Raw genomic sequence first — 26,926 nt, forward strand, 5'->3', positions numbered from 1 at the left:
TTCCTTTTCTCTGTCCTCCCTCCCTCCCTTCTTTCCTTCATCCCTCTCTCCCATTCATCCCTCTCTCCCATTCTCTGTCCTTCCTTCCTTCCTTCCTTCCTTCCTTCCTTCCTTCCTTCCTTCCTTCCTTCCTTCCTTCCTTCCTTCCCTCCCCGTTTCCTACCTTTGTTCCTTTGTCCCTGCTTCCTTTTCTCTGTCCTCCCTCCCTCCCTCCCTTCTTTCCTTCATCCCTCTCTCCCATTCTCTGTCCTTCCTTCTTTCCTTCCTTCCTTCCTTCCCTTTCTCCATCCTTCCTTCCCCATTTCCTTCCTTCCTTATTCCCTTCCTCCCTTCCTCTCTTCCTGTCCTTCCTTCCTTCCTTCTTTCCTCCCTCCCTCCATGGGACAGTCCTGTGCCAACCCCCGCGGCGTCTGGGGTCCCCTGACCGCGCCCCAGCTGTCGCATCCGAGGGGTTGGACTACATGACCGCTGGGATCCCGCCGACGAAGCCGAGGGCACCTCAGCCCTCTGCGAGAAAATCCCTGCCCTCTGCCTTCACCAAAGAACAGCCAGCTCGTCGCATTTCCCCCAACTTCCTCACTTTGCTTCCAGCACCGTCAAGAGGCGCGCCGGCTCCTCGCCCGCCTGCCTGGCGGCGGACTCCTCCGCCGCCTTCGCCAGGGCGGCGTAGTTCCTCGCCACCTCCTCCACCTGGGCCAGCAGTGCCCGCCGCTGCGCCTCCTTGCCTGCTGCCGCCGCCGTCTCCGCCAACCGCGCCAGCACCCGGAAACTCCCGGCGACGGCCGGCAGCAACTGTGCCGGGCTTTTCTCCGTGATTGCCACCCGCCGACAGGCGGCCCGCAGCTCCCGGAAGGCCAGGGCCAGCTCCAGCGGGCCGTGGTCCGGCGCCGGCGCCCCGTTCCCCACGGCGGCTGCACATTGCCGCAGGGCACCCAGGAGTCGCTCGGCGTCGAGCCTCACCGCCGAGAACCCCCCAGGGAAGGCGTACTCCCGCCCGCGAAGCTCCCGGATGCGTTCGAGGCCCGATGTCCCCCGCAGGTCAATCTCCTGCGTCCGGGCTGCGCGGTCCGGGATCGGCGGCGCCGAGTAGCACAGCTCGTCGGCCTCGTCGTCACCTCCCCGCGCCGAGAAGCAGGAGCGGACGGAGCAGCAGCCCTCTCCGCCCGGCGCCAGTTGCCGCGGGCACACGTCCTCCGGGAAACACGGCGCCGGGTCGCCCTCTTCCGGGACGGCCCCTTCCCCGCTGGCGCAGCGCTGCAGCTTCTCATATCGGGGCCCTTCCGCCGCCACGCACTCGGTCCCCAGGCAGGAGGCGTTCTTTTCCGCACCTCTCGGCTCAGGGCTGGCCGAGCGCACCCGAGGACTTGGGAATCCGTGCGCCGCCCGCTCCGGGCAACTCTCCCTCCCTCGGTAGTCGCACCACGACACGGCGGGCACTGTCAGGACGGGGCTGGCGCCCGGGGCCGGGCAACCGCAGACCCCCGGGCCCGGACCCTTCAGGAGCTGCTCCAGAAACTCCAGTTCGAATTGCTTCACTTTCCGAAGCTGCGCCCGGCGCTCGTCCGTCTCCCGTTTGAGCCGTGCCGGGAAGGTGGCCGAGAAGAGCTTCCGAAAACAGAACACTGGCCGGGGCGCCCGGGGCTGCGCCGGGATCTCCAGATCCTCTCGGTGCGGTGCCGCCTCGGGTTCGAGATCCGCCGCTTCCCGGGCCGGGGGAACCGCCGTCTCTCTCCGGATCCTCTCCGCCGGCGCCTGACAGCTCTCCGTCTCCGGGGGACGCTTGAGTTCGGGGTTCAAGGGGCAAGGGTGCACGCTGGGGTTTGGTTCGGCCGGCGACGACCTCCTGGTCTTCACCTGCGAAGCGGGCGCCCCGCAGCCTCGCAGATGGAAACATAGCTCCTTCCGGGCCAGGAAGCCGTCTGGGCCGACCCGCTGCGCCAGAAAGTAAGTGGCGTTCGGGGAAGCGTCGGCGTCGCGACCAGAGTCAGGGTCGAGGGCAGCCAGCACGATGAGACCTGGAGGAAACACAAGGGGCGGGAGCGTTAGGATGTTGAATAATACCACTAATAACAATAAAAGGTAAAGGGACCCCTGACCATTAGGTCCAGTCGTGACCGACTCTGGGGTTGCACGCTCATCTCGCATTATTGGCCGAGGGAGCCGCCGTGCAACTTCCAGGTCATGTGGCCAGCATGACAAAGCCGCTTCTGGCAAACCAGAGCAGCACATAGAAACGCCGTTTACCTTCCCGCTGTAGCGGTTCCTATTTATCTACTTGCACTTTGAGGTGCTTTCGAACTGCTAGGTTGGCAGGAGCTGGGACCAAGCAACGGGAGCTCACCCCGTCACAGGGATTCGAACCGCCGGCCTTCTGATCAGCAAGCCCTAGGCTCAGTGGTTTAACTAGGCTCAGTGGTTTAACCCGGAGCGCCACCTGGGTCCCTAATAATAATAACTACTAATAATAACCCTATCTCTAACTCCTATCGCTATCCTGAACCCCTACCCCAACCCTAATAATAATAATAAAAGTTATTCTTTCTACTCTGCCCATCTGGCTGGGTTTCCCCAGCCACTCTGGGCAGCTCCCAACAGAAAAATAAAACACAGTAATCTATTAAAAGTCTTAAATGATAATGATGTTGGTAATCCTATAACTAATCCCTGTCCCTTTGTCAATAGAATCATGGTAAATTGGACGAACTCCCGTCCTGAAAAGATGGATTTCCTTCTGTCCTTCCACCCTTCATTCTTTCTTTCCTTCTATCCTTTCCTCCTTTCTTCTTTCTATCCTCCCATCCTCCTATCCTTCCATCCTTCTTTTTTCCTATCCTTCTATCCTTCATAGAATCATAGAGTTGGAAGAGACCCCAAGGGCCATCCAGTCCAACCCCCTGCCAAGCAGGAAACACCATCAAAGCATTCTTGACATATGCCTGTCAAGCCTCTGCTTAAAGACCTCCAAAGAAGGAGACTCCACCACACTCCTTGGCAGCAAATTCCACTGCCGAACAGCTCTGACTGTCAGGAAGTTCTTCCTAATGTTGAGGTGGAATCTTCTTTCTTGTAGTTTGAATCCATTGCTCCGTGTCCGCTTCTCTGGAGCAGCAGAAAACAATCTTTCTCCCTCCTCCATATGACATCCTTTCATATATTTGAACATGGCTATCATATCACCCCTTAACCTTCTCTTCTCCAGGCTAAACATACCCAGCTCCCTAAGCCGCTCCTCATAAGGCATCGTTTCCAGGCCTTCGACCATTTTGGTTGCCCTCCACTGGACACGTTCCAGCTTGTCAGTATCCTTCTTGAACTGTGGTGCCCAGAACTGGACACAGTACTCCAGGTGAGGTCTGACCAGAGCAGAATACAGTGGTACTATTACTTCCGTGGATCTAGACGCTATACTCCTATTGATGCACCCCAGAATTGCATTGGCTTTTTGACCTGCTGCATCACACGGCTGACTCATGTCAAGTTTGTGGTCTACCAGGACTCCTAGATCCTTTTCACATGTACTGCTCTCAAGCCAGGTGTCTCCCATCCTGTATTTGCCTTTCATTTTTTTGGCCCAAGTGTAGTACTTTACATTTCTCCCTGTTAAAATTCATCTTGTTTGCTTCGGCCCAGTTGTCTAATCTGTTCAGGTCATTTTGAAGTGTGATCCTGTCCTCTGGGGTATTAGCCACCCCTCCCAATTTGGTGTCATCTGCAAACCTGCTCAGGATGCCCTCAAGCCCACCATCCAAGTGATTGATAAAGATGTTGAATAAGACTGGGCCCAAGACAGAACCCTGTGGCACCCCACTAGTCACTACTCTCCAGGATGAGAAGGAGCCATTGATGAGCACCCTTTGGGTTCGGTCAGTCAGCCAGTTACAAATCCACTGAATGGTAGCATTGTCTAGCCCGCATTTGACCAGCTTCTTTACAAGAATATCATGGGGCACCTTGTCAAAGGCCTTGCTGAAATCAAGATAGGTAATGATTATCAATGATGATAATCCTATACCTAATCTCTATCCCAGGGGGTGGGCTCGGCGCCTTCTTCAATACCTGTGGCCGGGGCCGTTGGCCCATCCTCCGCCTCCGCTAGGGCTTCCAGGGCCTGCAGGGTGGAGACCAGCGCCTCATCGAGATCCCGGGCTCGTTCCTGGACCGCCTGGGACCCTGGCGCCGCCGCCTCAACAAAGGTCACTGGCATCTGGCCCCCAGTTTCCTCGCTTGGCGCCCTCCGCCGGTGCCGGGGGTCGTCCTCGTCGGAGCTGTTGTCCCCAAAGCCGGGCGGCGGCGCTGCGATAGCCAGGGCTGTGCCGGGGTCGTCCTCGTCGCCCTCGCTGCCCGGCGGTGGCAGCGCCATCAAGTCCAGGCCGGCGCGACCAAGGCTCCGTCCAGGGCCGTCCACCGAGCGGGCTCGGGCACGCCTGGCGCCGCAGCAGCCCTCACCCTCGGCACCCGGGAGTTTCAGCACCGGGTCCGACTTGGTCCTGGGCCGGGTTTCCCCGTCGCCGAAGATCCGGTTCTGGTTGAGGTCGGGGCGACGGCAGCGGCGTGGCAGCTCCAGCGGCGTAGCGTGGCGGTTGCCGGCGGCGCTACGGTTCCCAGCCTCCTTCTCTCGGCCTGGAAAAGGAGAGAGAGAGAGAGAGCGGAGGGTGAGGATGGTTGACGTATAGTCCAACCCCCTGGACCCAGGATGGAACGAAGCCATCCTGGGGCCTGTATCGAACCCGGAACCTCCCGCCTGTCTGTAGGGCATTCGTATTTTCTGCACATGAATGTATTATTATTACATTGCTGCCAAGTACCCCGTTTTCCCCGGGAAACCCCCTTTTTTACTTACCTTTTCCCAGTGGTCCCCCGTATCACTTCGTCTCCCGTTTTTCTCCGTTATTTTCTCCTGCCGGCGGCCATTTTTTTCTGATTTTTTCTGATGGGCACCAAAAATGGCCACAGTCGGCTTCAAAAGTCGCATCTACGCATACCCGGAAGTGCATAGACGCAACTTCCGGTGTCAGCGGCGGCCATTTTTGGTGCCCATAGATGGGCCGAGCGACACCGGAAGTTGCATCGACGCACTTCCTGACATGCGTAGAAGCGACTTTCAAAGCCGCCGGCGGCCATTTTTGGTGCCCATCGAAGGGCAAAGCGACACCGGAAGTTACGTTGACGCAACGTCCGGTGTCACAGGGCTGCCGGTCCCGGATTCTGCAGTCCGGGACTTGGAAGGTAAGTATTATTATTATTATTATTATTATTATTATTATTATTGACGTCTCTATTCTCAGCGGAGAAATGGAAAAGCATGATTGTAGCTTTTTTGTTGTTATTTAGGATATGCTTATTTTCATCGGAGAAATATAAGATGATGATGATGGAGGAACAGTTATAAGAAGAGTTTAAAAGATTTAAAAGATTTTTGAACCTTTTCTTTTTCATGAACTTTTCCTTTCCATTGGCTAAATAGGATATCACATTGGCAAGTGACTTCATCTGAACTGCTGAGTCACAGCGGGAACAGGAAAAAATCTTTGCTCAGGACAACGCTATTTAGAAAGAGCGCCACCTCTAGGAAGGTGGTAACAAGGCATCCAATAACCTAAAATTCATATAACTCACAGCCACAGCCACCACCCAGAGAATAAACAAAAACTTTTTTTGGAGCAGTTTGCTGGGTGAGCAAGAGGACAAGAGGAGCAGCCAACAGTCAAGGAAGTTAAAGACTTCTGTTAATAGTGGATATATTGTGACTAATTATTTTTTTTGGTTAGCTCTTTGTTTTAAGCATTGCCAAACCAAAAAGACTGCATTGTGAACACCCCACCCCCCCTGCTTTTGATTTCACATTCCTCTTTCTCTTTTTTCTTTTTTGTTGCCGGTTTATATATATATACACAAGGACTGTTGGGGAGATATGGGATCCCAAAGAGAGGGGGTCAACAAAAAATTGGCAACTTCTGCATTAACAGGGAATGTTGGTAACCAAGCTAGAAGAGGGTCAGGAGCAGATATGGATGCAAATTTGGACGTGAAAGAATTAATCCTAAGTTTAAAAAGGGACATTGTTGATATGAAAAAAGATGTAAATGAAAAATTGGATAGTTTTGGGGAAAAGATAGATGGGAATGCTAAGATTGTAACAGAATTAAGTGAGAAGATGAATGAATTGGGGGAAAAAATGCAGAGCTTACGACAATAGTGCAAGATCTAAAAGGCAAGACTATAAGCTTAGAAGAGTCAGTGAGGAAACTACAGAATGAAAATAGGGAATTGAAGAGGGAGGGGGAACGGGTAAGGAAGGAGATGGCTGAAATGAAACAAACACATGAGGCTGTGATGGACGCAGTCTCTATGATTGAGATGCATAGAAGAGAGAACACCTTGAGATTAAGAGCAATACCAGAGAAACCGGATGAGCAAATTGGAAAGAAAGTGACTTCAGAGCTTGCCAAATGGCTAGAAATTAGCGAACAGGAAATGGAACAGCATATAGACAGGACTTTTAGAATAAGATCAAAGGTTGCAAAGGAAAATAATTGGCCGGGGGATTGTTTGGTAACCTTCAAAACGTTACAGGTAGGTAGCCGTGTTGGTCTGGATCGAAGTAAAATAAAAAAATTCCTTCAGTAGCACCTTAAAGACCAACTAAGTTTTTATTTTGGTATGAGCTTTCGTGTGCATGCACACTTCTTCAGATACAGTGAAATGGAAGTTTCCAGGCACTTATGTAGAGAAGGGGTGGGGAGGGGTGGGGATGGGGAGGGGGGATCACTCAGAAGGGTGGTGGAAATGGGTGATTGACTGACTGATAGCTGTTGATGACCGCAAACGACTGCAAATGGTTTTGCATGAAAAAGCAAGGGTTGAGATGGCTGAAGATCGCTTATCATGTATAATGAGATAAGAACCCGATATCTCTGTTCAAACCAGGTCCCTCCATGGTTTTGAGCTTGGTGATAAGTTGCAATTCAGCAACTTCTCTTTCCAGTCTATTTCTGAAATTCTTTTGTAGTAAGACAGCTACTTTGAGATCTTGTATAGAATGTCCTGGGAGATTGAAGTGTTCTCCTACTGGTTTTTCTGTCTTCTGGTTCCTGATGTCAGATTTATGTCCATTTATCCTTTGGCGTAGGGTTTGGCCTGTTTGTCCAATATAGAGAGCTGAAGGGCACTGTTGGCATTTGATGGCATACACAATGTTAGAGGATGAGCAATTAAATAGTCCTGAGATGGTATGTTGGATGTTGTTGGGGCCAGTAATGGTGTTGTCTGGGTGTATGTGGCAGCAAAGTTGGCATCTGGGTTTATTGCAGGCTCTGGTACCAGTGTCCATGTTAAGTCTGGTGGTTGTATTATTGTGGGTGAGGAGTTGTTTAAGATTGGGTGGCTGTCTGTAGGCAATGAAAGGTCTTCCTCCCAGAGCTTGAGAAAGGGAGCTGTCATTGTCCAGGAGAGGCTGTAGATCTCTGATGATGCGTTGTACTGTTTTAACTTGGGAGCTGTATGTGATGACTAGTGGTGTTCTGTTATTTTCTTTTTTGGGTCTGTCTTGCAGCAGGTTCTCCCTAGGTATCAGTCTGGCTCTGTTGATCTGTTGTTTAACTTCATCAGGTGGATATTTTAGTTCTAAAAAGGTTTGCTGTAGATCTCTTAGGTGAGATTCTCTGTCTGTAGAGTTGGAACAGATGCGGTTGTAACGTAAGGCCTGGCTGTATACGATGGATTGTTTGGTATGTTTGGGATGGTAGCTAGAAGCATGTAGATATGTTTGTCGGTCAGTTGGTTTTCTGTATAAGGTGGTGTCTATACGTCCATCCTGTATTTTTATAGTAGTGTCCAAAAAATGTATTTCTTGCATAGATTGGTTCATTGTTAGGTTGATGGTGGGGTGAAAGTCATTGAATGTCTGGTGGAAGGTTTCCAGGGTCTGTTGTCCATGTGTCCAGATAATAAAAATATCGTCAATGTATCGCAGGTACAGGAGAGGTTTGAGTGGGTAGGAGTTAAGGAAACGTTGTTCTAAATCTGCCATGAAGATGTTGGCATACTGTGGGGCCATGCGGGTGCCCATGGCTGTGCCGCTGATCTGGAGGAACAGGTCATCACCAAATTTGAAGTGGTTGTGGGTAAGGACAAAGTGGCAGAGTTTGGTAGCAAAGTCCGCTGTGGTTTTATCTGAAATGGTGTTCCTTATGGCTTGTAAACCATCATTGTGTGGGATGTTGGTATATAGAGATTCCACATCCATAGTGGCTAGTATAGTATTGTTAGGAAGGTTGTTCAAATATTGTATTTTCCTCAGAAAATCTGTGGTGTCACGTACGTAGCTGGGAGCACTGATAGCATATGGTTTCAGAACAGAGTCCATATAGCCGGAAACACCCACTGTAATGGTGCCAATACCTGAGATGATGGGGCGTCCTGGGTTTCCTGGTTTGTGTATTTTGGGTAGAAGATAGAAAGTTCCTGGCCGAGGTTCCGCTGGTGTGTTTGTGAGGATCTGTTCTTGGATGTGTAGGGGTAGCTCCTTAATAATCTTGTTCAGTTCTTTTTTGTATGCTTGTGTGGGGTCTGAGTCCAATTTCATGTAAAAGGCAGTATTGGAAAGTTGTCTGTGGGCCTCTTGGATGTAATCAGTTTTGTTCATGATGACGACAGCTCCACCCTTGTCTGCCTCTTTAATTATAATGTCTGGGTTGTTCCTGAGAACCCCACCCCTCCCCACCCCTCCCCACCCCTTCTCTACATAAGTGCCTGGAAACTTCCATTTCACTGTATCTGAAGAAGTGTGCATGCACACGAAAGCTCATACCAAAATAAAAACTTAGTTGGTCTTTAAGGTGCTACTGAAGGAATTTTTTTATTTTACTTCGATCCAGACCAACACGGCTACCTACCTGTAACCAGAACTATGGAAGGCACCACATTGAGCCGCATGAAATGGAAGTCCATCAACCTCACCAAGAAACTTGCCCAGGTACAAACTGACATCCTCTTTCTATCTAAATGCAAAAACCTGGACATTGTACCTAAGGGTCTTAGAATTAAGAACCCTCTTCAATCAACTTATCCCACAGAATATGCCAGAAAACTATGCCACACTTTATCTAAGAAACTGCTGAAACATCTTATCGGCGTTCTGTATTCCAAACAGAAGTTAATAAAGGAGGAACTCTCTGCACTGGAGAACTCCATCAGGAATCACCCGGCCTGGCAGAAGTTCCACAAGGAAAAACAAACCATTTACCACTCTCAACTGGAGTTACTGAAGAACCAGAAAAATAAAAAACTCTGCAACCTTTCCAACCTACAGGCCACCAATCAAAACAAGATCAACAACATTGTCAATCTTTCACAGCAAACACTCAGCCCAGCTGAGGAATCCGTCCTTTCACGGGGACTATCATTCTGCCCTGCCAAATCCCAACACATGATTCAGTTCTGCGGGGACCTGGAAGCATTTTTCCGCCGTTTACGCCTGAAGGAGTATTTTCATCACACACAAGAACAAGACAAAGTAGAACAAACTACATCCCCACAACACAACACCTCTCAACTTACTGAGGAACAACCATCACCCTCCAAACGCATCAATGAACAGAACATTGACCACCAACTACCACCGAAAAGAAGTTACACAAAAAGGGACTCCACATGGACCCCTCCTGATGGACGCAATACCACACTAGATCTGTACATCGAATGCTTCCGCCACAGAATCCAAACGGATGTGACCAGAAAACACCATCGCTTACAACAAAATCTAAACCATGCTGAAAGGAGAGCCATAGAAAATCTCAGGAACAACCCAGACATTATAATTAAAGAGGCAGACAAGGGTGGAGCTGTCGTCATCATGAACAAAACTGATTACATCCAAGAGGCCCACAGACAACTTTCCAATACTGCCTTTTACATGAAATTGGACTCAGACCCCACACAAGCATACAAAAAAGAACTGAACAAGATTATTAAGGAGCTACCCCTACACATCCAAGAACAGATCCTCACAAACACACCAGCGGAACCTCGGCCAGGAACTTTCTATCTTCTACCCAAAATACACAAACCAGGAAACCCAGGACGCCCCATCATCTCAGGTATTGGCACCATTACAGTGGGTGTTTCCGGCTATATGGACTCTGTTCTGAAACCATATGCTATCAGTGCTCCCAGCTACGTACGTGACACCACAGATTTTCTGAGGAAAATACAATATTTGAACAATCTTCCTAACAATACTATACTAGCCACTATGGATGTGGAATCTCTATATACCAACATCCCACACAATGATGGTTTACAAGCCATAAGGAACACCATTTCAGATAAAACCACAGCGGACTTTGCTACCAAACTCTGCCACTTTGTCCTTACCCACAACCACTTCAAATTTGGTGATGACCTGTTCCTCCAGATCAGCGGCACAGCCATGGGCACCCGCATGGCCCCACAGTATGCCAACATCTTCATGGCAGATTTAGAACAACGTTTCCTTAACTCCTACCCACTCAAACCTCTCCTGTACCTGCGATACATTGACGATATTTTTATTATCTGGACACATGGACAACAGACCCTGGAAACCTTCCACCAGACATTCAATGACTTTCACCCCACCATCAACCTAACAATGAACCAATCTATGCAAGAAATACATTTTTTGGACACTACTATAAAAATACAGGATGGACGTATAGACACCACCTTATACAGAAAACCAACTGACCGACAAACATATCTACATGCTTCTAGCTACCATCCCAAACATACCAAACAATCCATCGTATACAGCCAGGCCTTACGTTACAACCGCATCTGTTCCAACTCTACAGACAGAGAATCTCACCTAAGAGATCTACAGCAAACCTTTTTAGAACTAAAATATCCACCTGATGAAGTTAAACAACAGATCAACAGAGCCAGACAGATACCTAGAGAGAACCTGCTGCAAGACAGACCCAAAAAAGAAAATAACAGAACACCACTAGTCATCACATACAGCTCCCAAGCTAAAACAGTACAACGCATCATCAGAGATCTACAGCCTCTCCTGGACAATGACCGCTCCCTTTCTCAAGCTCTGGGAGGAAGACCTTTCATTGCCTACAGACAGCCACCCAATCTTAAACAACTCCTCACCCACAATAATACAACCACCAGACTTAACATGGACACTGGTACCAGAGCCTGCAATAAACCCAGATGCCAACTTTGCTGCCACATACACCCAGACAACACCATTACTGGCCCCAACAACATCCAACATACCATCTCAGGACTATTTAATTGCTCATCCTCTAACATTGTGTATGCCATCAAATGCCAACAGTGCCCTTCAGCTCTCTATATTGGACAAACAGGCCAAACCCTACGCCAAAGGATAAATGGACATAAATCTGACATCAGGAACCAGAAGACAGAAAAACCAGTAGGAGAACACTTCAATCTCCCAGGACATTCTATACAAGATCTCAAAGTAGCTGTCTTACTACAAAAGAATTTCAGAAATAGACTGGAAAGAGAAGTTGCTGAATTGCAACTTATCACCAAGCTCAAAACCATGGAGGGACCTGGTTTGAACAGAGATATCGGGTTCTTATCTCATTATACATGATAAGCGATCTTCAGCCATCTCAACCCTTGCTTTTTCATGCAAAACCATTTGCAGTCGTTTGCGGTCATCAACAGCTATCAGTCAGTCAATCACCCATTTCCACCACCCTTCTGAGTGATCCCCCCTCCCCATCCCCATCCCTCCCCACCCCTTCTCTACATAAGTGCCTGGAAACTTCCATTTCACTGTATCTGAAGAAGTGTGCATGCACACGAAAGCTCATACCAAAATAAAAACTTAGTTGGTCTTTAAGGTGCTACTGAAGGAATTTTTTTATTTTACTTCAAAACGTTAGATATTAGAGACAAAGTCCTGCAAATGAGTAACAAAAAAAGATTACAAATTGATGAGAGCGATGTAATCATTCATAAATACATACCTTCCAGATTCTTGAAAAAACGAGAAAAATTTAAGCCATACGTAGAAGCACTGAGAGGGAAAACGATAACCCATCGATGGGAATATCCAGAGGGGTTTTCGTTTTTCTTTAAAGGTAAAAGACGAAAATTTATGGTGCCAGAAGACGCAGCGAAATATTGGAGAAAATATTCGAAACAATTAGGAAAAGTGAGAAGGGCAAGTGGAGGAGGGGAGGATTCAGATTCAGATAATCCAGTAGAAGCAGAAGAGAGCTAGAGAGGTGGATTATTGTGTTTCAAGTCTTTATTATTGTAATCATTATAACCAGGAGCTGAAACTGGTATATTTTCATTTGGTTCTGATCTGTAGTTTGGTGAATTGTTTTTCTTTATTTTAAACCATTATCTTTCTTCATAATAAAGTGAATAAAAGTAATCAGAAAAAAAGGGGGGAAATATAATATTTTTTAAAAAACAAACAAACAAACAAACAAAAGAAAAATGGGAATGAATCTTAAATTTTTGACTTGGAATGTGAATGGACTGAATGAAAAGACAAAAAGAAACAAGGTAGAACATGAATTAATTAGGCAAAAAATTGATGTGATCTGTCTTCAGAAAACCCACGTAACGCAGAAACATATAAGAGTGCTCTCCAACAAAAAATTAGGGCAGGAATTTATTTCTGCTCACAAAACTAAGAAAAAGGGGGTGGTGGTGGTGATTTATGCCAAAAATCATTTGGAACCCAAACTGTTATTTAAAGATTCGGAAGGGAGGATAGTAATCATTGAAATCACATCACAAGGAGAAAAGATTGTAATAATTGGAATATACGCACCAAACAAGAGACAAAAGAAATTTTATCAAAAATTGGAGAAAAAATTAATAGAATACGTGGCAGAGAAGACAATCTTGTTGGGAGATTTAAATGGGGTTACCGCACCTGATATAGACAGATCACATAAAAAGAATGGTAAGAGCTCTAAGCAAAGCAAATTACCGGTAATATTTTCCCAAGCGATGGAAACATTGCATATGAAGGACGCATGGAGAACAAAACATCCATTGAAAAGAGAGTACACACACTTTTCCGAGCCGAATAAGACCTCAGGCAGGATCGATGCCATTTGGATTCCTAATGAACTGACAGTAAATATCGCTAAAGCCGAAATTCAGCCCAGAACCTTATCGGATCATAACCCTGTACTTGTTTGGATAAATAAAGAAATGTCTGGACTTAAAAGATGGAAGGTAAATGAATCCCTAATGTATGATGAGGTAATAATTGAGAAAGCTAAAAAGACTCTTCAAGAATTCTTTAAATTTAACTTGCATAAAGAAACCCCTATCACGACAGTATGGGATGCCGGAAAGGCAGTGATAAGAGGATTCTTTATTAATCAGAGCGCAATTCAAAAGAAAGAAAAGGAAAAAAAGATACAAAAACTCAGGGATGAAATAAGGAAACATGAAGTGGACCTCGACAAAGATCCAAAGAATGAAAAAATTAAACAAAATGTAAAAATATTACGGACACAGAACTCAATGATTTTAGAAGAAGACATCCAGTGGAAAATAAAAATGTTGAGGCAAAAGAATTTCGAACAGGCCAATAAGCCAGGCAAGTTACTTGCCTGGCAATTAAAAAATAGACAAAATGAGAGATTTATAAATAAAATGAAACAGGGAGATAATTACACTTCTAACCCAAAAGAGATTGAAAAGATTTTTTTGGACTTCTATCGGGAATTATATAGTGAAGGTAAAGAAACCGATGAAGAAGTAAAAGGATATCTGGAAAAAAATAATTTGGGGATAATTCCCAAGGAGTATATTAAAGACTTAAACGCACGGATCACTACATTTGAAATTAGCCAAGCTGTAAAAAAAGCTAAATTAGGGAAGAGCCCAGGTCCTGACGGGCTACCAGCAATATATTATAAAAAGCTTGAGGAAACCGTTACAGATCCATTAAAGGAGATAATGAATAATGTATTAGAAAATGGTGAAATGCCCCTAACATGGGGAGAAAGCTATTTAACTCTAATTCCCAAACAGGGAACAGACTTATCTTTACCATCAAACTTCAGACCAATTTCGTTACTGAATAACGATTACAAGTTGTTTGCTTCCATTTTAGCTGACCGTTTAAAGAATGTACTAATAACAATAATTCATGAGGACCAGGCGGGCTTTCTCCCTAAGCGATCAATGCAAAATAACATCAGAAATATTATTAATATTATCGAATATTTAGATATGAAAATTGATAAGCCAGGAGTCCTAATAGCGGTCGACGCTGAAAAGGCGTTTGACCAAATTTCTTGGAAATTTATGAGGGCCACTATGGAGCAAATGGAGTTCGGGAAGCTTTTTTGTAATGGAATTAGAGCAATATACACTACACAAAGGACAAGATTATTGGTAAATAATAATATCTCTAACGAGTGTGATATACATAAAGGGACTAGACAGGGTTGCCCCCTGTCCCCTCTAATTTTTATTCTAGTGATGGAAATACTAAATAACAAAATCAGAGAAGAAAAGGAAATAACAGGAGTAACACTCGGTAGGAGGACGTACAAACTGCGCGCTTATGCGGATGACCTGATAGTCACGACGGAGAACCCAAAGGAAAGCATAAGGAAAATGTTAGAAATAATAGAGGAATTCGGCAAGGTGGCGGGGTACAAATTAAACAACACCAAAACTAAAATGCTGGCTAAAAATTTATCAATGGAAGAAAAAATTGAAATTGAACGGTCAACTCAACTAAAGTTTTGTGGCAAAATCAAATATTTAGGAATCTGGATATCTCCAAAAAATATCAATTTATATCAAGACAATTATACCAAAGTATGGGAAGAAATTAAAAGAAATTTGATAAATTGGAACAAACTGAGATTATCATTTCTGGGACGGATTTCGGTAATAAAAATGAGCATATTACCAAAACTGATTTTTCTGTTTCAAAACATCCCAATAATACGCAATACAGGGTGTATAAAAGAGTGGCAGAAGGAAATTTCCAGATTCATTTGGCAGGGAGCAAGGCCGAGAATAAAGCACAAGTTGCTTATAGATAGAAAAGAGAGGGGAGGATTCGGTCTCCCCGATCTGAACTTATATTATGAAGCGGCCTGCTTCACGTGGTTAAAAGACTGGTTTCTGCTCCAGAGAACCAGTCAGCTGGATTTAGAAGGATTTGATTTAAGGTTCGGCTGGCACGCATATGTACATTACGACAAGACCAAGGTACATAAAGGGTTTAGTAACCACATAATAAGAGGTTCCCTTTATAAAGTGTGGGCGAAATATAAAAATCTTTTGGAGCCAAAAACTCCTTTATGGATTTCGCCGGTGGAAGCCAAGGCGGTAAGGAAAAAAACTAATAAGGATAAATGGGCTACATATAGATCACTGCTGATAAAGGAGGACGAACAATTTAAATTAAAAGGATATGATGAAGTTAAAAATGAATTAGTAAGCTGGTTAGATTACCATCAATTAAATGAAGCTTTTAAGGAGGACAAAAAAATAGGATTCAATTCAGAAATGTCCAGATTAGAAAAAGATTTGATGAATAGTAATAATAAGATAATATCTAAAATGTATCACCTCCTTCTTGAGCTGGAAGTAATGGATGAAGCAGTGAAAGAAGTCATGATAAAATGGGCCCAGGACTTTGGCCATGCAATTATGATGGAGGAATGGGAAAAGCTGTGGGAACGCAATATGAAATTCACGGTATCATACACGATTAAAGAAAATATGTATAAAATGTTATACCGGTGGTATCTTACGCCCTCCAGACTGTCTAGAATGTATAAAAGCATTGCAAATGTATGTTGGAGATGTGGAGAGGCAAAAGGAGATATGATACATATGTGGTGGACTTGCCGCAAAATTAAAGTGTTTTGGAATCAGATACATGAGGAGCTGAAAAAAATGCTTAAGATCAACTTTACAAAAAAGCCAGAGGCTTTCCTCCTCGGAATCCTGAACACAGATCTGCCAGTAAAATACAGAGAGCATTTCCTGTATGCGACGGCGGCAGCCCGCCTGCTGATAGCTGCCAACTGGAAAGGAGATAAAATCCCCACAGTTGGCGAGTGGCAAGTCAAGTTATTGGGTTTTATGGAAATGGCTCAGCTAACTGATAGTTTAAAGGGAAATTCCAAACAGGCATTTACGGAAAAGTGGGAAAAATTTAGGAATTATATGCAAGAAATTGATAATAGGAAAGGAATCTTCATGGCAGTTTTGTATTGATGGGCATATAACAAATACTCAGACAAATTGGTAGAATAAGCTTTATTATGTACAAAAAATAACAAGATTATGATGAGGAATGTCAGTACATAAAGAATATAAAGGAGACAAGTTGCAGATGGTGACGGGAAGTCAATAGCAGAATTCTGATGTATTAGTTACTTAGGTGATGAAATGATAATGTTCTTTACTTTATTTTATCTTTTCTTTCCTTTCTTTTTCTTCTGTAAATTTTCTGTAAGACATTATTTTTCAATAAAGATCGGTTTTGTTGCAAAAAAAAAAAAAAAAAGATGATGATGACGATTTAGATTGTCCCTTTTTAATTGTCGTTGCGGTTAGGGACCCAGGCTTCCCTCAATCTGGGATTTTATCCCCTCTGGAGAGATTAGGCATCTCAGCTGGTTGGAATTTTCTGAGCTTTGAAATGTACAGTGGTGCCTCGCTAGACGAATTTAATTCGTTCCACGCGGGTCTTTTCTTATAACGAAAAATCCGTCTAGCGAATCCCATAGGAATGCATTGAATTTTTTTTTTTTAATTTCTTTTTTGCCCATAGGAACACATTCATTGAATTTCAATGCATTACTATGGGAAACCACGATTCACTAGACGAATTTTTCGTAAAATGAATTCATCTAGCGAGGCAAGCTCCGCTCGAAAAATCCTTTCGTTAAGTGGAAATTTCGTTAAGCAGGGCATTTGTTAAGCGAGGCACCACACTACCTCTCTTGGTCATGGGAGGCAGTATATAAATTTTAATTCTAATAATAATAATAATAATAATAATAGTATTCATATTAATATTTAAATAATATAATTCAAATGATGTATCTGGGACCTCCTGGATGTATGCCGGTAGATACATTCAATTAATTAAAAATAAAATAAAATAATAATAAAAAACAGTAGCATAGCAAAACATAGCATGTTGTTGTTGTTTAGTCGTGTCCGACTCTTCGTGACCCCATGGACCAGAGCACGCCAGGCACTCCTGTCTTGCACTGCCTCCCGCAGTTTGGTCAAACTCATGTTCGTAGCTTCGAGAACACTGTCCAACCATCTCGTCCTCTGTCGTCCCCTTCTCCTTTCCCAACATCAGGGTCTTTTCCAGGCCAGGGAGTCCCCTTCTCCTTGTGCCCTCCATCTTTCCCAACATCAGGGTCTTTCCCAAGGATTCTTCTCTTCTCATGAGGTGGCCAAAGTCTTGGAGCCTCAGCTTCAGGATCTGTCCTTCCAGTGAGCACTCAGGGCTGATTTCCTTCAGAATGGATAGGTTTGATCTTTTTGCAGTCCATGGGACTCTCAAGAGTCTCCTCCAGCACCATAATTCAAAAGCATCATTTTTTTGGCATAGCATAGCATAGCATAGCATAGCATAGCATAGTTACAGGTAGGTAGCCGTGTTGGTCTGAGTCGAAACAAAATAAAAAAATTCCTTCAGTAGCACCTTAAAGACCAACTAAGTTTTTATTTTGGTATGAGCTTTCGTGTGCATGCACACTTCGTCAGATACCATAACATAACATAACATAACATCAAGAAGAACAATTTTCTCAGTGGAAAAATGTAAAAGCATTATTGTTGTTTTGTTGTTGCTGTTGTTATTTAGGATATGCCTATTTTCACAGGAGAAATTCTTATTCTTATTCTTATTTAGAATGGATTGTCCCTTTTTTCATTGGAGAAATGTAAGAGTAAATTTAATAATAATAATAATAATAATAATAATAATAATAATAATAATAATAATAGGGACCCAGGCTGGCTTCCTTCAATTCGGGATTTCATCCCCTCCAGAAAAACCCGGCATTTCGTCTGCTTGGAATTTCCCTTCCTTGGGAACGTACCTGCCTTGGTCGTGGGAGGCAGTGCGACGGGGAAAAGTGTCCTCCTGGAGTCGGCCAGCAGGTGGCAGTAGCCGGAAATGAGGCCAGCGAAATTGGTAGCTTCTGGCCACTCCATCAGAAGCACCAGCGGCTGGGGAGAAAAGTAGTATTGGAATCATAAAATCATAAAATATTTATCTTTATTTTTATTACATTGGAATAATAGGATTATACAATATTCTAGTCTGTTACTATGTTCTTATTATTCTCATCATAATAAAACCCAAATATTATTTAAATAAAAATCTGATTTAAATGGGGGGGGGGAATCTGATTTGTGAAGAAAAATAATTAAAATCCTATTTAAATCTGAATCTGAATTAAATCAAATAATCCAATATAAATTGAAAGAATCATATTTTAAAATGTGCTTTAAATTAAAAACCTGATCTAAATCCAAAAGTCTGTTTCTTTGAATGAAAAAATCTGATTTAAATAGAAGATTTTTTACTTAAATCAAAAAATGTGATTTAAATCAAAAACCAAATTAAAAAATTAAAAATCTGATTTAAGTGAAGAAAAATCATTAAGATCCTATTTAAATCTGAATCTGGATTAAATCAAATAATCCAATATAAATTGAAAGAATCATATTTTAAAATGTGCTTTAAATTAAAAACCTGATCTAAATCCAAAAGTCTGTTTCTTGGAATGAAAAAATCTGATTTAAATAGAAGATTTTTTTTTACTTTTTGATTTAAATCAAAAACCAAATTTAAAAATTTAAAATCTGATTTAAATCAAAAACCTGATTTAAAATTTTAAAAATCTGATCATTTTTTTGAAAAAAATATATATATCCGAGCAACAGAATGGCCCCCAGGCAGCCCTCCAGCCTGCCCACCTTGGCGTCCACAATGGCGGTCTCCACCCTTGCCACGCCTGGGTTCTCCCGGAAGAGTTGGACCCTGCTGATCTGGCTGAATTCGCATAAGACGGTGGTCAGGTTGGTGCGGAGGTCGATGACGTGGCTCACGCCGTGGCGGGGGCCGACCAGGAGGGTGGGGGCCGCGTCTTGGCCATCCTACGAGAGTCAGAGTAGTCAAAGCCGGACCGGGAAGCCAGAATATGGACCCGGAAGCGAACCAGAGCCCAGAGCTCAGAACCGAAATCCAAGCCTAGCCGAACTGAACTGGACTGGACTGGACTGGACTGAACTGAATCAGAAACCAGAAGAAAGTACGTTTCCGAGCACAATTCAAAGTGTTGGCGCTGACCTTGAAAGCCCTAAATGGCCTCAGTCCAGTTCAGTTCACTTCAGTTTTTATTACAGCAAAAGCCAGCAATACAGAATAACATAATTCCAAACGAAAGAAAATCATCAGCTATAACAACACCAGAAATAAAACAATGCCTCGGTCCAGGATACAGTGGCGCCTCGCTTGACGAATGCCCCGCTTAACGATATTTCCGCTTGACGAAAGGATTTTTCGAGCGGAGGTTGCCTCGCTAGACGAATGCGTTTTGCGAAAAGTTCTTCTAGCGAATCGCGGTTTCCCATAGGAAGGCATTGAAATTCAATTAATGTGTTCCTATGGGGGGGGGGAGGTTGTTTTCTGCTGCTCCAGAGAAGCGGACACGGAGCAATGGATTCAAACTACAAGAAAGAAGATTCCACCTCAACATTAGGAAGAACTTCCTGACAATAAGAGCTGTTCGACAGTGGAATTTGCTGCCAAGAAGTGTGGTGGAGTCTCCTTCTTTGGAGGTCTTTAAGCAGAGGCTTGACGGGCATATGTCAAGAATGCTTTGATGGTGTTTCCTGCTTAGCAGGGGGTTGGACTGGATGGCCCTTGTGGTCTCTTCCAACTCAATGATTCTATGATTCTAATTTCATTATTTATAACCCCCCCCCATTCTAGGCGGCTCCCAACAAAGGACTAAAAGCAGAATAAAAATTCAAACATTAAACTTTCCTATACAGGGCTGCCTTCAGATGTCTTCTAAAAGTCAGATAGTTGTTTATTTCCTTGACATCTGAAGGGAGGGCATTCCACAGGGTGGGTGCCACCACCGAGAAGGCCCTCTGCCTAGTTCCCTGCAACTTGGCTTCTCGTAGCGAGGGAACCGCCAGAAGGCCCTCGGTGCTGGACCTCAGTGTCCGGGCAGAACGATGGGGGTGGAGACGCTTCTTCAGGTATACTGGACCGAGGCCATTTAGGGCTTTCAAGGTCAGCACCAACACTTTGAACTGTGCTCGGAAACATACTGGGAGCCAATGTAGATCTTTCAAGACCGGTGTTATGTGGTCTTGGCGGCCGCTCCCAGTCACCTGTCTAGCTGCTGCATTCTGGATTAGTTGACCTTTAAAGCCCTAAATTGCCTCGGTCCAGTATACAGTGGCGCCTCGCTTAACGAATGCCCCGCTTAACGAGATTTCCGCTTAACGAAAGGATTTTTACAGCGGAGGTTGCCTCGCTAGACAGATTCATTTTACGAAAAATTCGTCTAGCGAAGCGCGGTTTCCCATAGGAATGAATTGAAATTCAATTAATGCGGGGCTTCCGGTTGACCGCGCCATCTTTGCTCAGACGGGGGTCCGATCAGCGGAGCGGACCTCGGCGCTTCAGAGGTGGAGGGAATTGCTCCAGCGAAGCAAAACCTCCTTAAAAGCCCCAAATCGAGCTTTTTGGGGACGGATTTTGCCTGGCGGCGCCAAAAGCGGGCTCTCTCCTCCCCGGATCGGCTTTGTTTAAGCCCCCGAGAGTGAGGAGGTGAACCGCGGCGGACAGGCTGACACTGCTGCTCTGAGAGCGCGAAGCTGCGAGTCTGGGAAGTGGAGGCGGCCAATTCTTCCAAGAATAATTAGCAAATGAATAGACTGTGAGTAATTTGGATTGTTTGGAATTTAAATTAAGGCAATTTGGATTTGGGAGAGAGGGGGAAAAGAGGAAGCCCCCCCCCCACGGTAACATAAGAGACAGTAAACAGAAACCCGAAGCCGTAAACAGAAGATCTTAACTTAAAAGGATCCCTCAAAGGCATCAAAGAGAATCTCCCCTAAATGCGGGGTGAAAGGGGAGAGAGACTGTGATTGTGAGTGCCCTGCAGCAAGAGGTAAAGACTAAGAAAAACCTTTCTTTTCCTCGGGAGCCGGCAGCCCAGACAACCCAGTGAGTTGATCAGGATTTATAAGTCAATTTTTATTTCATTGTATTTCTGAACTTTGTGGAAATTCTTTTTTGGTTTAAATGTTTGTGAAATGTGAGTTCGAACTTTATTGTCAATAAGACTTGAAGAATGCAGCCAGCTTGTTAAAATGGAGTCGAGAAAATAAACTGTGATCATATTCCACCCCACGTGACAAGTTTTGACCTTGGCAGGATTGAACTATGTCAACAAAAAAGTGTTCCCCTGAGTTCCAGCGGTCTGTTTTGACCTTAATGTGGGAAACAAGAATAGAACTATGTCAAGAGGAGAAAAAACGGCAAGAGTTACAGCAACAATTTCAGATGGTGATGGCAGAATATGATTTTCTAGAAGATGAAGCTTTTGAAACTGAAAAAGATGAATGTGAGAATGACAATGATGGTGACTGTGATTTGGAAGAAAAAGATGAAGATGAGGACTGTGATGATTCAACACAAAATGAAGCACACCACGAAAAAAATGATGACTTTACTCTACAAAAAGTTGGATGGAGTGCCCTGCATTTGAGGGGGGCACGATTGGTATTATTGGAACTCCAGAACACCCACAGGGAAGAAGGAAAAAATATGCAGAGAAGAGAAGAAATTCAGGGGTCTTGTATGGTGGCCTGGATGGCAAAAGACTGTAAACAGGGGGTGGGGTGAAGGGAAAGTGATGTTGTGATTATAAGGATGGATTAACAGGTTTATAACTGGTCTGCTGATTATGGAATTTGCTGGATTGGGGGGGTGGAGCCGGTAATCGGGGATGTAAGGTTAAATTGAGAATAGTTATAGTTTTAAAAGTGAATGGATTTTGGAAAAATGTGAAAATATGGAGGCTTATAGAGGGAGTAAAAATTAGGCACGGGAAGATAAAATGGGAGTTTGATTTTTCAGTGATTTGAACATTAGGTGAAAATGATAACAATTGATTTATAAGTTGTATAAGATATAAAGGTGTATTTTTATAAAGTAAGAAACTGTTAAAGATGATAAAAAAGGGATGAAAACCGGGGAAGGGGGGGGAGGGGAAGCCCACAAAATATGGTTTTACAATTATGAATGTAAGAAAATTTTTTTCTGTTTTGTACTGTTCTTTTTCTCTTTTTTTGCTCTTTCTTTTTTCTCTTTTTTTCCTATTTCAATTTTTTTCTTTTTTTGGTATGACAATAGATGGTTGGATGGATGTCCTCCTGCGTACTGCCCTGGTTTGCTGGAGCTCCCTGGTGGCAGGGGGGGGCTTTGGGGTCAGGGGAGGGGAAGGAGGACAGAAATCCAAGCATAAAATGGACCATCTCTGACTGTTCACCTACATGGGATACTTCTGTGGCAGGGGAGGATCCATGTGGGTGGGTGGGAAGGAGGTGGAAAAGGTGTTTATGTATGTACCGGTTTTTTTTTTTGCAGTTTGTAAAATTAATAAAAAGTATGTTTAAAAAAAAAGAAATTCAATTAATGCGTTCCTATGGGCAAAAAAAATAATCCCAAAAAAATCCAATGCATTCCTATGGGATTCGCTAGACGGATTTTCCGTTATAAGAAAAGACCCGTGGAACGAATTAAATTCATCTAGCGAGGCAACCACTGGACCTGAAGGAGCGTCTCCACCCCGGACACCGGGGTCCCTCTCCCAAGGGCCTTCTGGCGGTTCCCTCCCTGCGAGAAGAGAGGTTATAGGGAGAGGACCTTCTCGGTGGTGGCGCCCGCCCTGTGATCTCAAGGAAATAAGCAGCTATCCTATTTTTAAAGGACATCTGAAGGCAGCCCTGTTTAGAAAAGCTTTTAAGATTTAATGCTGTATTGACTAGAGGTCTGTCTTGTCACGTTGCGTGGGATCAATTCCAATCCGTTACCTCCGAGGATGTGGACAGCCTGCTTGGACGAGGGAAACCAACCACCTGTCTCCTTGATCCTTGCCCATCCTGGCTTATAAATGCGAGCCGGGAATGGGAGCCTTCCCAGACCCGCTGAAAGAGGCTGTTATTAAACCGCTTCTTAAAAAACCATCTTTAGATGCGGCCCGTATGGCCAACTATCGCCCAGTCTCAAATCTTCCATTCCTGGGCAAGGTGATTGATTGAGCGAGTGGTTGCTGAACAACTCCAGGCACGCCTGGAAGAAGCGGACCATTTGGATCCCTTCCAGTCGGGATTCAGGCCTCATCATGGGACTGAAACGGCCTTGGTCGCACTGGTTGATGATCTCCGGAGAGCTAGGGACAAAGGGGAGAGCTGCTTCCTAGTCCTGCTGGATCTCTCAGCGGCTTTTGACACCATCGACCATAGCGTCCTTCTGGACCGTCTAGAGGGGCTGGGAGCTGGGGGCACTGTCATGCAGTGGTTCCGCTCCTTCCTCCTGGGCCGTGTTCAGAAAGTGGTGGTGGGGGATGAGTGTTCAGACCCCTGGGCTCTCACTTGTGGGGTGCCTCAGGGCTCTGTCCTCTCCCCCATGCTTTTTAACATCTACATGCGGCCGCTGGGAGAGATCATCAGGGGGTTTGGGCTGGGTGTTCATCAGTATGCGGATGATACCCAGCTCTACCTCTCTTTCAAATCAGAACCAGTGAAGGCGGTGAAGGTCCTGTGTGAGTGCCTGGAGGCGGTTGGAGGATGGATGGCGGCTAACAGATTGAGGTTGAATCCTGACAAGACAGAAGTACTGTTCGTGGGGGACAGGAGGCGGGCAGGTGTGGAGGATTCCCTGGTTCTGAATGGGGTAACTGTGCCCCTGAAGGACCAGGTGCGCAGCCTGGGAGTCATTTTGGACTCACAGCTGTCCATGGAGGCACAGGTCAATTCTGTGTCCAGGGCAGCTGTCTATCAGCTCCATCTGGTACACAGGCTCAGACCCTACCTGCCTGCAGACTGTCTAGCAAGAGTGGTGCATGCTCTAGTTATCTCCCGCTTGGACTACTGCAATGCGCTCTACGTGGGGCTACCTTTGAAGGTGACCCGGAAACTACAACTAATCCAGAATGCGGCAGCTAGACTGGTGACTGGAAGCGGCCGCCGAGACCACATAACACCGGTCTTGAAAGATCTCCATTGGCTGCCAGTACGTTTCCGAGCACAGTTCAAAGTGTTGGTGCTGACCTTGAAAGCCCTAAATGGCCTCGATCCAGTATACCTGAAGGAGCGTTTCCACCCCCATCGTTCTGCCCGGACACTGAGGTCCAGCACTGAGGGCCTTCTGGCGGTTCCCTCCCTGCGAGAAGCCAAGTTGCAGGGAACCAGGCAGAGGGCCTTCTCGGTGGTGGCTCCCGCCCTGTGGAACGCCCTCCCATCAGATGTCAAAGAGAAAAACAGCTACCAGATTTTTAGAAGACTTCTGAAGGCAGCCCTGTTTAGGGAGGCTTTTAATGTTTAATAGATTATTTCATTTCATTTTTCTGTTGGAAGCCGCCCAGTGGCTGGGGAGGCCCAGCCGGATGGGTGGGGTACAAATAATAACTTATTATTATATAAAGCCCAGAACCTAGAACCGGAATCCAGAAACTGGAAACCAGAAACCCGAGCTAACCGAACTGAATTGGAAACAGAAGCAGGAACTGGAAACCGGAAACCCAGAATATGAGCCTGGGAATCAGAAAACAGAACCCTGGCACCAGAATCTGAGCCCTGAATCGGAAATAGAAAACGAAGCAGAACCTAGAACCCCCTACCATCCCGACGGTCTGGAAGATGACACCAGAGAAGGTGGGCAGCCGGTCGAGGAGACGCAGGTACTGGAGCTTGGCCCGGGTGGGGGAGACCTGCGAGGAGAGAATCGGGGCCCCTTGGGGTCATCCAGCCTGACCCTGAGCTCGTGGTGGGGGTTAGGGTCCCACCCCAGGGGTTAAGAGTCCCACCTGGGAGCTGCGCCGCTGGTGAGCCTTCAACTGCTGCGAGAGCGACCGGCGCAGGTGCTTGTCCTTGGTGGCCAGCAACAGAGAGGGAGGCAAGAAGGGCTCCAGACCCCACTCCTTCCTGGGGAGAAAGAGGAAACGCAGGCACTCCAACTTCCTTCCATCCTTCCTGCCTTCCTTCCTACCTACCTTTCTCTGTCCTTCCTTCCTCCCTCCCTCCCTTTGTTCTTTCTCCATTGTTTCCCTCCTTCCTTTCTCTGTCCTTCCCTCCCTTTTTCTGTTTTTCCTTCCTTGTTTTCCTTCTTGCCTTTCCTCTTCCTCCCTCCCTCCCTCCCTTTCTCCGTTCTTCCTTCTGTTTCCTTCCTTCTTTCTTTCCTTTGACCCTCCCTCCCTTTCTCTGTCCTTCCTCCCTCCCTTTCTCCTTCCTTCCTTCCAGTTCCTCCCTTCCTCCTTCCTTTCTCTGTCCTCCCTTCCTTCTTTCCTTTGTCCCTCCCTCCCTTTGTTCTTCCTTCCCTCATTCCTTCCTTTCTTCATTCCTTCATTCCTCCCTCCCTTTCTCTACCCTCCCTCCCTCCCTTTGTTCTTTCTCCATTGTTTCCCTCCTTCCTTTCTCTGTCCTTCCCTCCCTTTTTCTGTTTTTCCTTCCTTGTTTTCCTTGTTGCCTTTCCTCTCCCTCCCTCCCTTTCTCTGTTCTTCCTTCTGTTTCCTTCCTTCTTTCTTTCCTTCGACCCTCCCTCCCTTTCTCTGTCCTTCCTTCCTTCTTTCCTTTGTCCCTCCCTCCCTTTGTTCTTCCTTCCTTTGTTCATTCCTTCATTCCTCCCTCCCTTTCTCTACCCTCCCTTTCTCTACCCTCCCTCCCTCCCCTTGTTCTTTCTTCATTGTTTCCCTCCTTCCTTTCTCTGTCCTTCCCTCCCTTTTTCTGTTTTTCCTCCCTCCCTCCCTCCCTCCCTCCCTTTCTCCATTCTTCCTTCCGTTTCCTTCCTTCTTTCTTTCAAAGGGAGGGAGGGACAAAGGAAAGAAGGAAGGAAGGACAGAGAAAGGGAGGGAGGGTCGAAGGAAAGAAAGAAAGAAGGAAGGAAACAGAAGGAAGAACAGAGAAAGGGAGGGAGGGAGGGAGGGGGAGGGAGGGAGGAAGGAAGGAAGGGGAAAGGCAACAAGGAAAACAAGGAAGGAAAAACAGAAAAAGGGAGGGAAGGACAGAGAAAGGAAGGAGGGAAACAATGAAGAAAAAACAAAGGGAGGGAGGGTAGAGAAAGGGAGGGAGGAATGAAGGAATGAACAAAGGAAGGAATCAGGGAAGGAAGAACAAAGGGAGGGAGGGACAAAGGAAAGAAGGAAGGAAGGACAGAGAAAGGAAGGAGGAAGGGAGGAAATGGAAGGAAGGAAGGAAGGACAGAGAAAGGGAGGGAGGGTCGAAGGAAAGAAAGAAGGAAGGAAACAGAAGGAAGAACAGAGAAAGGGAGGGAGGGAGGAAATGGGGAAGGAAGAATGGAGAAAGGGAGGGAGGGAGGGAAGGAAACAAAGAAGGAAGAACAGAGAAAGGGAGTGAGGGTGCGGGAACAAGGTTTGGTCCGTTTGACCTTCAGGGTTCCCCCCCAGAACTCACTCACTCGACGTTTCTGAGCGCCACCTTGTGGCCGGGACAGGTGGCCGAGACGGTGATGTAGATGTGGAGCGCCGTCAGGACCAGGAGTGACTGTGGATCGGGATCGGCGCCAAACCGCTCCCGGATGACGTCGTTGCGGCTCTGGAGAGGGAAGAAGAAGCGTCGCCTAGTGGTTACAGCGAGGGGGCTGGGAAGCGGCACCTAGTGG

General features: G+C 45.8%; 1 protein-coding gene across 1 annotated transcript in view; it reads right to left on the bottom strand.

Moving 5' to 3' along the window:
• Window positions 1-517: 517 nt before the first annotated feature.
• Window positions 518-26,926, bottom strand: part of LOC132591467 (FERM and PDZ domain-containing protein 3-like) — a 31,011-nt gene continuing 4,602 nt past the window's right edge. Inside the window, exons 5-11 of the mRNA XM_060270094.1 lie at window positions 26,723-26,859; window positions 25,116-25,233; window positions 24,930-25,019; window positions 18,982-19,161; window positions 18,099-18,228; window positions 4,057-4,620; window positions 518-2,015 (exon numbers count right to left, since the gene is read on the bottom strand). Of these exons, the coding sequence (XP_060126077.1) occupies window positions 577-2,015; window positions 4,057-4,620; window positions 18,099-18,228; window positions 18,982-19,161; window positions 24,930-25,019; window positions 25,116-25,233; window positions 26,723-26,859 (2,658 nt within the window). The 3' untranslated portion in view covers window positions 518-576. The remainder of the gene's footprint in view (window positions 2,016-4,056; window positions 4,621-18,098; window positions 18,229-18,981; window positions 19,162-24,929; window positions 25,020-25,115; window positions 25,234-26,722; window positions 26,860-26,926) is intronic.

The sequence above is a fragment of the Zootoca vivipara genome, chromosome W, assembly GCF_963506605.1.
Source record: "Zootoca vivipara chromosome W, rZooViv1.1, whole genome shotgun sequence".
Lineage (NCBI taxonomy): Eukaryota > Metazoa > Chordata > Lepidosauria > Squamata > Lacertidae > Zootoca > Zootoca vivipara.